General features: G+C 43.8%; 1 protein-coding gene across 2 annotated transcripts in view; it reads right to left on the minus strand.

The window, feature by feature from the left end:
* LOC106564821 (spastin) overlaps positions 1 to 14,768 on the minus strand; it is a 62,104-nt gene that overhangs the window by 17,520 nt on the left and 29,816 nt on the right. For both annotated transcript variants that reach the window (XM_014131251.2, XM_014131250.2), the window contains 5 exons: positions 14,361 to 14,440; positions 12,465 to 12,507; positions 12,273 to 12,352; positions 10,005 to 10,075; positions 9,863 to 9,903 (listed from right to left, as the gene is read on the minus strand). In XM_014131251.2, the coding sequence (XP_013986726.1) occupies positions 9,863 to 9,903; positions 10,005 to 10,075; positions 12,273 to 12,352; positions 12,465 to 12,507; positions 14,361 to 14,440 (315 nt within the window). The remainder of the gene's footprint in view (positions 1 to 9,862; positions 9,904 to 10,004; positions 10,076 to 12,272; positions 12,353 to 12,464; positions 12,508 to 14,360; positions 14,441 to 14,768) is intronic.

Below are 14,768 nucleotides of genomic sequence, written 5' to 3' on the forward strand. Positions count from 1 at the left end.
CCATTTCCACGGTGAATGGCTAGGCCCACGACGCTATGAAATCACACACTATTGCAGAGACTTTGATATTATCGGCCGCAATTGCTATGGTGAAAACAATGTGTGGGGAGGCAGAGGCACAGAAACTCAGATCAATACCTTTGTCAGATAGCACTGTTAAAAGAAATAATGATATTGCTAGCAATCAAGAGGAAACTGAACGAATCAAACTCTCCAGCTTATGTTCTCCAAATGGACGTTAGCTGTGAGGCCTGAGATGCCCATGCATTGACTTTTGTTAGCTATACATGTTGGGGAATGCTCTTCACGAGGACATATTGTTCCGTCTCATGATTCCCGAGCATGAAACGGTACAGGGGATGTTCAGTGTGCTGCGTGGCTATACTGACAACAAACTGATTCCATGGGATCAAATGGTGGGCTTTTGCACAGATGGGGCTTAATACATGGTGGGACGGCACGCAGGCCTCTGCCCTCAAGTTATGAATGTGTCTCCCTCTACCGTATTGGCGCATTGTATTATACACCGAGAGCAACTGGCAGCACAAGAGCTGAGATTTTGCTGCAGGTAACTTCGATTGTAAACTACATCAAACCACATCCACTACGCGCACGCCTGTTCGCAAAAACTATGTGGAGATGTGGGACCAGAGCATGACAATGTTCTATTTCACATCGAGGCTTGGTGGTTATTGAGGGGGGAGAGTTGGAAAGATTTTCTGCATTGAGAGAGGAACTGTCGTCATTCACAATGTATGAAGAAAAAAAAACAGGCTTGGTTGACTTTCTGTGTAATGAAAATAAAATGTGTCTCCTATGTAACTGACATATTTGTGTAACTGAACGTAAGCCGGCAGGGGAAATACAAAAACAGTATACAGACGAGTGACCAAATTAGTGGATTCAGAGGAAAGAATTCTCATTGGAGAGTCTTTCAAAAGCGAACCACACCCCCTTCCTTTGGCTGTGCATGTTTCTAACAGAAAACAGCATCAGTAACTGTCCCACATGAGTGATGACTGCTCACCTCCAACACTTGGAAGAGCATTTTGGGACCTACTTCCCAATCCGTTTGACTGTGATCCTGACATGCCGGTAAGTGAAATCGAACAGCTGATTGAGCTGTCATGTGACCGAATGCATTCACAGGCCACAATGGAGGAGTTTTGGTCTCCCTCTGAGCATTAATGCAGCATTCAAAACAACTTGTAAATCTCTGACTTCAGTTCGTTCAAGACAACTGGGAACTCAGAAAAAACAAGCTCCAACTGGGAAAATCGATTCGAACAGTCATCCAACTCGGAATTCCAACTCGGGAACTCGGGCCTCTTCCTAGAGCGCCGACATTCTGACATCATGATTTGACCTCGTATTTTTCCTGAGTTCGCAGTTGTATTGAAAGCACCATAAAGCTCATGGTACCCTCATGGCTGGATTCATTGCTCTCGTTTGCATTAAAACCAAATATCGATCCAGGTTGGATGTGACAACAGAGATGAGGTGCGCACTGTCGACCATGCTCGCTAACTTTGAGAAGCTCCGATGCAACATGCATCAAACACACCCATCTTATTAGTGGTGGTGAGATAATGCATCTTATGTCAGACTAATTTGCAAATGACTGTCATAGCCCCATATTAAAAGTATGTGATGGTGAGTTGAAAAGACAATCAGAGATACTGTTAGAATATTTTTCAATTGACTCCCATAGCCCAAATAAAAAAGTAAACATTGGCTGTTATTTACCAAAACTACTTCACATGGTTGGGGTGTAGATATGTATATATTCCATTTGGATTACTGTTACAGTGCTATTTGCGTTGTTAATTGGATTTGTTTTGACATTTCTTAGTTTTAACTTTTTGGATTATGTGTGTATTGTTTTGTATTGCTAGGTATTACTGCAATACAATTACAGTTGGAGCTAGAAACACAAGCATTTCGCTGCACCTGCAATAACATCGTAAAAATCTGTGTATGCGACCAGTAAACTTTGATTTGATACGTTTAAAATTCCAATTCAAAAAGTCTAAACAGTCTAATTCCAATTCCATAACATTAAGATGTTTCACATTTGAATTTAATTCAATATAAATTCTCAACTTCATGAGTGAATTCAAATTTTTTTTTTTTCAATTTAATTTGAATTTTTCCTCAACCCTGGTAAATACACTTTAATTCAAGTGCGCACCAGCAAGAGGTAAGCAGTGTTTCTGTAGTGCACATGTTATTGCAGTTTGCTAAACAAATCGGCACTGGATTGACACAATAATCATGAAATCATGATGTCATGCTGCCAGGTAGGCATAGGCTACTTGTAGTTAATATTTAATTGAGGTTTTTGATGTCATCATTAGCATCATTGCTAACGGCTACACAAAGTAGACAAACGCGCACACACAGACCGGGGCATTCCCGTGTTGCCTCAGAAAGTTGAAGGAAAATACAAATCACTGATGCATTTTGTTCATGTTTTATAATAATCTTGGACAAATTAATACATTTTCAATTGATTTAGTTGATTTCCTACCAAGTTCAATACATTTTTGAATATTGTTGAATTCTGTTTTAAAATGTATGGATTCCGTGATGCCGTCCCCGTTCTCCGCATTTTATAGGGCCCTAGATAAGTGTGTTTTTGAGGAAAATTAAAGCCCTTTGCAAAAAAAAAAAAATGGAAATTTGGCTATAGAAACAGTAGAGTTTGTACATTATAATACATTATAAATGTATTATAATTTAGGTGGAATGAGAACATTTCTACCAGCCCAGGAAAAATGTCTAAAACCCAGGCCAATGTCCCTGATTGTCACGTCCTGACCAGCAGAGGGCGTAATTGTATTAGTTTTGGTCAGGACGTGGCAGAGTTTTTGTTTTTCTATGTTTAGTTAATTGAGGTTGGACTCCCAATTGAAGGCAGGTGTGTTGAGTTGCCTTTGATTGGGAGTCCTATATAGTAGTGTGTGTTTTTCTTTGGGGTTGTGGGTAATTGTTTCTTGTTTAGTGTGTTTGCACCTGACAGGACTGTTGGCTGTCGGTTTTCTCAGTTTGTTTGTACAGTGTTCACGTTACTTAATTAAATATTGATCATGAACACTAACTCTGCTGCATTTTGGTCCACTTCCTCAGACAGCCCTTACAGAATTACGACACCACAACAGGACCAAGCAGCGGAGGAATGCTGGCGAGGACTGGTGAACACAGCGGGTAAGGGAACCCGAGAGGCAGCCCCAGTAAATTTCTTTGGGGGGGGCACAAGGGCTGTTTGACGGGGCGAGGATGGAGCCACAGGCCAGCTCCCCGTACCCTGTTTAGGCTGAAACAGACTGGACAGGTCCCGTGCTTTGGGGTTGGGGCTGTGGTGAGGCCTGGGATTTTCAGGCCGGTAGGCACAATACCAGCGCCCCGCTTTGCCAGGGCGAAGTGAGCATCGAGCCTGAAGGGGTGATGCCAACCCTGCGCTCAAGACCGCCAGTGCGCCTATACGGTCCGGTGTTTCCCGCTATACGCACTAGCATGGAGGTGCGTGTCTCCAGGCTGGCACGTCCAGTACCAGCCCCACGCATCAGGCGTCTAGTGCGTCAGCCCAGCCTCGCCAGTCAGGAGTCGCCAGAGCCGTCCGCCAGTCAAGAGTCGCCAGAGCCGCCCGCCAGTCAAGAGTCGCCAGAGCCGCCCGCCAGTCAAGAGTCGCCAGAGCCGCCGCCAGTCAAGAGTCGCCAGAGCCGCCCGCCAGTCAAGAGTCGCCAGAGCCGCCCGCCAGTCAAGAGTCGCCAGAGCCGCCCGCCAGTCAAGAGTCGCCAGAGCCGCCCGCCAGTCAAGAGTCGCCAGAGCCGCCCGCCAGTCAGGAGTCGCCAGAGCCGCCCGCCAGTCAGGAGTCGCCCGCCAGTCAGGAATCGCCAGAGCCGCCCGCCAGTCAGGAGTCGCCAGAGCCGCCCGCCAGTCAAGAGTCGCCAGAGCCGTCCGCCAGTCAAGAGTCGCCAGAGCCGTCCGCCAGTCAAGAGTCGCCAGAGCCGTCCGCCAGTCAAGAGTCGCCGGAGCCGCCCGCCAGTCAGGAGCCGCCGGAGCCGCCCGCCAGTCAGGAGCCGCCGGAGCGGCCCGACTGCCCGGAGCCGCCGGAGCGGCCCGACTGCCCGGCTCTGCCGGAGTGGCCCGACTGCCCGGATCTGCCGGAGTGGCCCGACTGCCCGGATCTGCCGGGGTGCCCCGCCTGTCCTCCGGCCCAGCCCGAGTGGCCCGCCTGTCCCCCGGCCCAGCCCGAGTGGCCCGCCTGTCCCCCGGCCCAGCCCGAGTGGCCCGCCTGTCCCCCGGCCCAGCCCGAGTGGCCCGCCTGTCCCCCGGCCCAGCCCGAGTGGCCCGCCTGTCCCCCGGCCCAGCCCGAGTGGCCCGCCTGTCCCCCGGCCCAGCCCGAGTGGCCCGCCTGTCCCCCGGCCCAGCCCGAGTGGCCCGCCTGTCCCCCGGCCCAGCCCGAGTGGCCCGCCTGTCCTCCGGCCCAGCCCGAGTGGCCCGCCTGTCCCCCGGCCCAGCCCGAGTGGCCCGCCTGTCCTCCGGCCCAGCCCGAGTGGCCCGCCTGTCCTCCGGCCCAGCTCGAGTGGCCCGCCTGTCCCCCGGCCCAGCCCGAGTGGCCCGCCTGTCCCCCGGCCCAGCCCGAGTGGCCCGCCTGTCCCCCGGCCCAGCCCGAGCGGCCCGCCTGTCCTCCGGCCCAGCCCGAGCGGCCCGCCTGTCCTCCGGCCCAGCTCGAGTGGCCCGCCTGTCCTCCGGCCCAGCCCGAGCGGTCCGTCTGCCAGGGTCAGCCCGAGTGGCCTGTCTGCCCGGCGCAGCTATCGGCACCACCGAAGTGGGCGACGCCGAAGGTGGAGAGAGGTCCACGTCCCGCACCTGAGCCACCTCCAGGATAGGTGGGTTGGGGAGGGAGGGTGTAGCACAGTGCCGTCGTTGACGGCAGCCACCCTCCCTTCCCTCCCTTATTGTTTAGGGGGTATTGTTTATTGGTTTTGTTGGGGTATTTGGGATTTTTTGTGTTTGCTTTTTTAAGGTGCATTCCGGGGTCTGCACCTTTAGGGGGGGGGGTACTGTCACGTCCTGACCAGCAGAGGACGTAATTGTATTAGTTTTGGTCAGGACGTGGTAGAGTTTTTGTTTTTCTATGTTTAGTTAATTGAGGTTGGACTCCCAATTGAAGGCAGGTGTGTTGAGTTGCCTTTGATTGGGAGTCCTATATAGTAGTGTGTGTTTTTCTTTGGGGTTGTGGGTAATTGTTTCTTGTTTATTGTGTTTGCACCTGACAGGACTGTTGGCTGTCGGTTTTCTGTTTGTTTGTACAGTGTTCACGTTACTTAATTAAATATTGATCATGAACACTAACTCTGCTGCATTTTGGTCCACTTCCTCAGACAGCCCTTACACTGATAAAGTGCTTATATAAAAACAAACTAAAAAACACAAGCATTAAAAAAAAGGTATTATAAATTTAGACCCTGCCTTAAATCTTTGGATCAATTCAATGCAATTCAATCTGAGGATTGTAACCATAGACATACAATAGCTATATTTAGCGAGTCTTGAGACCTCTCCAGTGACTTTTATTGGTAAAAAAGCCTAGCAACAAATTCAGCTATTTTCAGGCTGCCTTGGAGGTTTGCACATAGAATTAGGAATTAGAATAGTAATTTAAAGCTGCAATACATACTTTTGGGCGAACTGACCAAATTCACATAGAAACGTGTTATAGATCTGTAATTCTCATTGAAAGCAAGTCTAAGAAGCGGTAGATTCTGCATAGTGCATCTTTAACAGGGATGACTATGGTTTTGCCACCAATGGTTTTGATAGCATCTTGTGACTTTTCCCACTCACAGCAACAACGCACACACAGACAGAGAAGCACAAGGAGAGAGGGTGTGCAACGGGAGATGCTAAGCGTAAATGCTAAGTTGAGGACCATAACTGTGCCGCAGCAAGGCAAATTTGTGCTTTGACGTCGACGCGGCAACAACAAAATGTCATCTAGCAACAAATCAAGCAGCCAACAGCAATTCTCACAAAAACAAAAATTGTTGGCAACACTGTTCATGCTACTAATAACCCATGCAGACCTGAGCAGAACATAGTTCGATTTTATTTTAGTTTATTTTAAAATACAAACTTTTCAAATACTCGAGGTAGTCAAATATAGTTTTTATAGCACAGTGGGTCACCAACCGCGATCTCCAAGGCATTTGTAGTCGATCACCAAATATTTCTGTAAAAAACATCAAGCTCTGTCAGGTTGGATGGGGAGCAGTGCTGCACAGCTATTTTCAGGTCTCTCCAGAGATGTTCGATCGGGTTCAAGTCTGGGCTCTGGCTGGTCCGCTCAAGGACATTCAGAGACTTGTTGTGAAGCCACTTCTGCATCGTCTTGGCTGTGTGCTTAGTCCTGTTGGAAAGTGAAACTTCGCCCCAGTCTGAGGTCCTGAGCGCTCTGGAGCAGGTTTTCGTTAAGGATCTCTCCGTCTCTTTGCCTCGATCCTGACTAGTCTCCCAGTCCCTGCCGCTGAGAAACATAACCCACAGCATGATGCTGCCACCACTATGTTTCACCGTAGGGATGGTGCCAGGTTTCCTCCACACGTAATGCTTGTCATTCAGGCCAAAGAGTTCAATCTTGGTTTCATCAGACCAGAGAGCAGCGGTGAGGCTGCCTATCACCCGACTCACAGTCCCCCCGCTCTCCCTCCCTCCACTGAGAAAAGGGGACACTGTCTTCCAGCTGACGGCGAAACTCAAGCCACACTGCATTATTTCTGCATCATGCACAAATTCATGTTATTAATCCGCTGTCCAGATAAAGTGAAATATTACTTGATCCAATTTTTTTTTTGACAAGCCGTTAAAAACAGCGCAAGCTTATCAAAACACTTTGCTACACTCATTCACTGCAGCTGCAGTGCTGGTTGTAGCACATTTGATAGCTTATAAAAGTTTTGAACAATATGTTGACAGTGCTGAATAAAAACTTAAACATGAACTTAATCATAAAAACAGAAACGCTTTGCTGTATGCGCGTTATCCCTACTTCCACTCATGATTTTGCACTCAACTATTTATAACTTTTACTTCACTACATTCCTAAAGAAAATAATGTACTTTTTACTCCATATATTTTCCCTGACACTCAAAAGTATTACATTTTCAAATGCTTACCAGGACAAGAAAATGGTACAATTCCTGCACTTGTCAAGAGAACATCCTTGGTCATCTCTATTGCCTCTGATCTGGTGGACTCACTAAACACACATGCTTTGTTTGTAAACGATGTCTGAGTGTTCCCCTGGCTATACGTTTTTTTTGGGGGGGGGGCTGCCGTCTGGTTTGCTTAATATAAGGAATTTTTTATTATTTACACTTTCACTTTTGATACTTAAGTATATTTTAGAAATTACATTTATGTTTGATACTTAAGTACTGTTTATTTAAAACCAAATACTTTAAAAGTTTTATTCAAGTAGTATTTTACTGGGTGACTTTCACTTGAGTAATTTTCTATTATGTTATCTTTACTTTTACTCAAGTATGACAACTGGGTACTTTTTCCACCACTGAGTGCTAATGCGCAGGTGTTATTGGCTCTGTAAAACAGATGACAGCAACCGCGAAACAGCATATGCGAATGTGAGCAGTTATGTTTTCACAATGGTCGGCCATCTTGGACGCTTTCTCCAGTTGTATCCTGATGTCGACAGCAGATGAGAGTTATATTCAAAATATAGCTAACTTAGCTAGCTAACATACATTTGGAGGAAACAAGTTATAATTAACTGGCTAGCTAGCTAACTAACTACTGTTAGCAGTGTTTTCAATGGTGGCAAGTGCAGCTAGCGAACCAGCTAGCAAACAATGGAACAAAAGTATAATTTCAGATTCGAAAACTAGTCCAAAACTAGTCCAACACTCATTTCAGGAATCACAATTGTGAGTACCCCTGGTGCACTGATAAATTATTTAGCCATTTAAATCATATATTTGTTGATGAAAACTCTGTTTTTGCCACTGCAGTCGTCGGCTTCCTTGCATTTCAAATGTGAGCTGGTCGGACTGGATTCTGGTTAGTGACGGTTGCTACCCAACGGAGCACTGTGATTGGTTGCACAAAATTCTGGGGCGGGCTTAGCGAAGGGGCAATTCCCACCCTAGTCCCTGCATCTAACGACTTGAGGGAAATCTATCAAATGCTCAGTCTGCTCTGGTCGTGTCTGGTTTACCAGAGACCTTAACAAAGAGTTAAGTTAAAGAGTTAATTATTAACTCAAACCCTGGTGTCTGCGACTAATTCAAAAATGATTGTATTGTAACGACCCCGGGTTTATAAGCGCGGATATCGACTCTGCCGCTCGAGCATGCTTTTGCGGCACAGTCGATAGCGCGCTTGACTTCGGGTTAGAAGGTCGAGGGTTCGAGACCTGCTCCCTGCTGTTTCATTACATTGGTGTCAGAAGTGGGATCGGACCTTGCATCCACGACAGTGCATGTGCTTGGCCGGTGAGCGTGTTCCTTATAACATGTTGAGTCACAAGCTAGCGTGAGGACGCGCTCTTTGAAGGAGGAAGTAGTGTAACGACCCTGGGTTTATAAGCGCGGATATCGACTCTGCCGCTCGAGCATACTTTTGTGGCACAGTTGATAGCGCGCTGGACTTCGGGCTAGAAGGTCGAGGGTTCGAGACCTGCTCCCTGCTGTTTCATTACAGTATCAAAAGGTTAAGGTGATGTCTCTAGCTGCTGTATTAAGGTTATTTAGTGTTTTTACGTCACTTTTCAATAAAAGTTTGTAAAACTTGTATGGCATTCTTTTAATGAGAATGTGACTATGATAAATAAGCACAAAAATAGCACAGTATGGAATTACAGGTGAGATAATATCAGATATTTGGAGAAGCATATCATGGAATAGGTTTTCCCAAATATCGCCCAATCCCAAATATACTCTAATAAATAACACACCAAGATTCATAAGTAAGACTTGCTGCCAAGGGCACCAAGTTGGCACAAGATGACCACTCTGTAGACAGGCTGCCGAATGGTAGACAGGCTGCCGAAGGGTACAGTCAACAACTAGCCACTGAATCTCAAACTGAACACTATCACTCAACATGCGCGTTCACGTGTCAATCTCAATTGCGAGTTGTCGAGTCTACGAGGGCTCCACTGAACCCGTTGGCAGCTTCTTTACCAACTGGGCATACTGTGCCGACTCGGCGCCCTTGGCAGCAACTTCTATCCATGAATCTTAACCCGTTACCTAGCAACAACATGGCCACTACTACTTTGCCCTCAAAATAGTCAGAATGAATCTAAAATGATAATTTAGTTTTAATTTTGTGCTTGAAGGAGTAGTATTTTTTAAGTTTTAAAAAGAGCATGAAAACTAGTCAGTGCAGTATAGTCTGCTGCGGTCAGCTGACCCGACACTTTAGAGAAACATGCCGTTCTACAGCAAGCTGTAATTAAAGGACAAGCTACACTCTGTTTATCAGTGCCCAACATCACTAGCATGTTAGGTTCCATCCCTGTGTTTGTCAGTGAAGCTAGCTGTTAGAACTAGCTAGCGGGCACTATGAGCAGGCAGGCTAAGTCAACTGGCAAGTTGCTTTTTTGTGCTGGAGTAGAGATGCCGTTTTGTTTTTCCAAGTGTGCGTCTGTCTGCCCGTGTTTCATAGCGTATTATGCTACAAAACAGGTCGCAGAAGGAGACAATGCTCGCAAATGGGTTTTGAATTTTGGAATATTGACAAGTGGCAGTTTGGATACAAGTGGTTGATTGGTCGAAGTGTTTGTTTTTTTATTCAGCCTTAGTGTGATGTATACAGTGAATAGTGTAAACGTACCTCGTTTGCGGCCATGTTCCTGACTTGTTCTGGATGCAACTCTGAGAATTGAAAGAGATTGCATTAGGAAACAATTAGACACGTTTTTAAAGAGACCAATTGCTGTATCGATTCAAAGGTTTGAATGAATTGTGCTGCTTACCTCTGATGGGACCGAGGGACGCATCTTTGGCCAGCGAGGTCAGGTCACTGCCAGAGTAGCCTTCTGTCAATCTGCAAGGATTACACATACACCAAGTATTTCCATTATACCACAATATCTTTATCTAGATCTCTTAGATCTCTATACAGACAGTTCCAAAATTATTGTCACCATTGATAAAGATGAGCAAAAACCGACTAAAATAAATAATACAAATACTGAGCTATATTGTAGGCTTCAGTTGTTATTTATTTATATTATTTTATACTAATACAATTGCTTAGATAAATAGATTTTGTTTAACAAGTAATATATACACATTTTATTTAAGACAGGTATCAAAATGATTGGCAACCCTAACTATTAATTCTAATCTGCATTTACATTCTACTTTTTTAAGTTAATCTAATTTTAAGGAACTATATTCTGGCTTCCTGTTTCACTGGGGTATAACAATGAGGTAACACACATGTAAAATCCCTTTGTCATCCATCACCATGGGAAAATTCGCAAACAAAAAAAGCAACAAATGGTTGTTGAACATCATAAAATCAGGCAATGGGTACAAAAAAATAGAAAAAAATATAACTATTAGGGTAACAATTAAGAAGTTTCAAACCACTGGAACAGCAGTAAACTTGCCTGGTATTGGACAAAAGTGTATCTTGTCCCCACACACAGTAAGGAAGATAGTTTGGGAGGCAAAGAATATTCAAGGGCCAAAGTTGGAAAATTACAGAACTTGGTCCCATCTTGGGGTCACCAAGTCTCCAAATCTACAATTAGACGCTACCGCCATGCCAATAAGCTCTTTGGAAGGGTTGCCAGAAAGAATAGCCTTTATTGAGAGCAACCAACTAATGTAAACTCCTGGAGTTTGCTAAAGGGCATTGGCACTGGGATTGGAACAGTTGCTATGGTCAGATGACATGAAAATACAGCTTGGCGTTGAAGAAGGATGCATATGAATAAAATAACCTCATACCTACTAGGGCTGGGAATTGTCATGGACCTAACGATACGATATTATCATGATAATTAGGTGTTGACAATATGTATTGCGATTGTCACTATTCTACATGTATTGCGATTCAATACTGTGACTTTATTGCGATTCCATGGTCCAAACATATTGCTCACAACATGTCTGCTGCAGAGTGACATGAGAGAGCCATGAGAAAACAAGTTTTGATCAGTCATGGAAATAAAAGTGATGAAAACAAATTGGCTCCCTATTTAAAAAGAAGATGGAGAACAAGCTATGAAGGAAAAATACTGGACTTTTGGTGCAGTTACAGCCAACTAGCACAAACATGTTGCGATAGTCAAAAAGAATATCACGATAAGTAACTATCAACCCCCCATCAATAATACCTACTGTAAAATATGGTGGTGGATCTTGGATGTTATGGGCCTGTTTTACTTCCACTGGTCCTGGGGTCCTCAACGGCATCATGAACTGTAGCAACTACCAGGACATTTTAGGCAAAAATCTGATTGCCTATGCCAGGAGGCTGAAACTTTGCCGTAAGTGGTTATTCCACCAAGACAATAACCCCAAGCAATAACCTTAAGCACACATCAGAATCCACAATGAAATGGTTAATTGACCAGAAAAATCTATTTTGCAATGGCCATCTCAGTCTCCGAAGTGAGAACCCCATTGAAAACCTGTGGTTTGAATTGAAGGGGGCAGTGCATAAGCGCAGACCAAAGGATATCAAGGATCTGGAAAGATTCTGTATGTGTTCTCCAATCTCATAAAACATTTGAGAAAAAGGCTCAGTACCATTATCCTTGCAAGGAGAGGGTGCCAGAGTACTGAAAACAGGGGTGCCAATAATTGACGCCAATCATTTTTAGATTACTTGTTAAACAAAATCTCTTTCTCTGAGCAATTATATACAAGAATATAGTTTTGCTCATCTTTATCAAGGTTGCCAATAATTTTAGACGTGACTGTATATCTCTCTCTTTATCTGTATGTGATTCTGAAAGCATAAAGAGATAGCAAACATTTAAAATATACCATTAGGTCTCTATTCTTCTTTATATATCAATATATCTATTGGTATCTCTTTATTTATCCATCATTTTGAAAGGATTACAGAGAACAAAACATTCTATATTATAAAGATACATGGATATCATGATCCATTGCTATATCTATAGCTCTATCAACTACCTATTGTACAAAGTTCATTCAAGCCATGGTAAAGGATATCTAAAAGTACATAACATACTAGGTAGATTTCAAAGTCAGTTTACCTGGCAAGCTGGGACAGTTCTTTCTGTGTGAGAGGATTCCCGTGCTTCCCTAAAAGGTTCTTGACCAGTTTTAGCCGTGTCTATACACAACACACAATTGTATACATTTTTGCAGGGAAATTGCATGGGGAATGTGATTTGTTTACTGTGTGGCTACAATTGTAAATGGAATTAATAGGTTTCTTAGCATACCTCTTCTGTTGGTAAAGCCACGTACACCCGTTTTGCAAATCGCCTGTGAATAGAAACAGTTTGAGAATGTGTTACCATTGGGTAAGCCTTGAAGACTTGAAGGACAATTCCACCACTTTAAAACCAGTTATTATGCTGCTAGGATACACTGAGTATCTGCTCTTTCCATGACATAGACTGCCCAGGTGAAAGCTTTGATCCTTTATTGATGTCACTTGTTAAATCCACTTAAATCAGTTTAGATGAAGGGGAGGAGACAGATTAAAGAAGATTTTTAAGCCTTGAGACAATTGAGACATGGATTGTGTATGTGTGCCATTCAGAGGGTGAATGGGGAAGACAAAATATGTAAGTGCCTTTGAATGAAGTATGGTAGTAAGTGCCAGGCGCACCGGTTTGACTGTGTCAAGAACTGCAACGCTGCTGAGTTTTTCACGCTCAACAGTTTCCTGTGTGTATTAAGAATGGTCCACCATCCAAAGGACATTAAGTCAACTTGAAATAACAACAATGGGAAGCTTGGAGTCAACATGGGCCAGCATCCATGTGGAACGCTTTCGACACCTTGTAGAGTCCATGCCCCGATGAATTCAGGCTGTTCTGAGGGCAAAAGGGTGTGTAACTTAGACCAAAGGATGTTTTGTACACTCAGTGTATATGAACTACTGTACAATTTCATACACAATGTTGTTTTATAGCTTTTGTTAGTCATACTGCACGATTCCTAGTTTGTCATTTTTTAAGCTTCTGCATTGCTCTCGTCTACAGTATACTCAAATCACATTTTATTTGTCAAATGTACCGAAATCAACAGGTGTAGACCTAACAGTGAAATGCTTGCTTACAAGCCCTAAACCAACAATGCAGATTTTTTTCAAAAGTAAGAAAATATTTGCAAAAAAAATATGAAAAGAAAAGGTATGAAGAAAAGTAAACAATTCCCAAGGTGCATTTCACCTCCCATGATGCAATGCTCTTCCCAGTCTGCTGTTAGCTTAGCTGGCTAGCAATCCCAGACGAAGCTTATGTCATAAGTTAAGTGCATTTCACATTCCTTTTGGCTTGCATGAATATCATTCTGAATATAGGTTAATGTCACTGTCACCAATCAACTGCATTACACTCAAAAATTATTAAAATGTAGATGCTAACCATAAGTTACTGTATCTGATGGTTAGCTAGCATGCTAGCTAGCCCAACTTCTACATCCGAAATAGTGATTCCAACAATAAGTCAAGTTTCATCATAGCAACTGTCTTAAACAAATGTCCAAACAATATGCAGGCCTGTTAGAACAACATTTATTATGACAGTAAGTTGAGATCACGACTGAGTTCCCCAAAATATATACTATATAAAAATACAAAAAATGTATTGGTCCAATGGCCTACAAAAGGGGGCACCATTAGACGAATACAACCAGAGCAACATATAGCAGGGAGTTCCAATAAGATCAGGAAACTACAGACATGTTATATAGATTGCTGAAAATAACGGTTCATCATTTATTTTATTAGTCATCTGAGGGATCCTACTAGAAAACATCACAGAGAAGCAATTTCCAGTTTTGCTCATCACTAAACAGTCAATAGCCATGAAATCATAAAAGTATACTAAAACTGTGTGTATGACATAACTAAATACTTCATAATAACAAACCAAATGTTAAATGTGGCGAAGTTGCCCTTTAACAGTGCTACCTTGTGGCAGAGGGACCTCATTCAAAAGTAAACCTGGGTTGTGTTCATTAGGCATACAAAAACTTATGAAACAGGTAGGGAGGTACTACCTAAACAATGTGCATGTTTTCCATTGCAATAGCCTGTGTCCTACTGAATACAACCCTGGCTTACTAAAACCAAACTGGACATCCCCAGCCACACTGGCCTACAGTACCTAAGAACAGCCTCGTCCAGCTCCTGAGGCCTGTTGGTGGCTCCCATCACCAACACCCGTTCATCCCCACCAGATTGCACCTAAACACACACCCAAATAAATATTATTGGCAGCAACACAACAGTTGCCTACAGAAAGTATTCAGACCCCTTGACTTTATCCACATTTTGTTATGTTACAGCCTTATTCTAAAATGGATTAAACAGAATGGAGAAAAAAAAAGGATGAAATGAAATGAATGAAATGTATGCATTCACTACTGTAAGTCGCTCTGGATAAGAGCGTCTGCTAAATGACTAAAATGTAAATGTAAATAGTTTTGTCCCCAATACCCCATAATGACAACAACAAAAAAAATTAAATATCACTATCAAGTATTCAGACCATTTACTCAGTACTTTGTTGAAG

The sequence above is a fragment of the Salmo salar genome, chromosome ssa12 (genome assembly GCF_905237065.1).
Source record: "Salmo salar chromosome ssa12, Ssal_v3.1, whole genome shotgun sequence".
In the NCBI taxonomy this organism is placed as follows: Eukaryota; Metazoa; Chordata; class Actinopteri; order Salmoniformes; family Salmonidae; genus Salmo; species Salmo salar.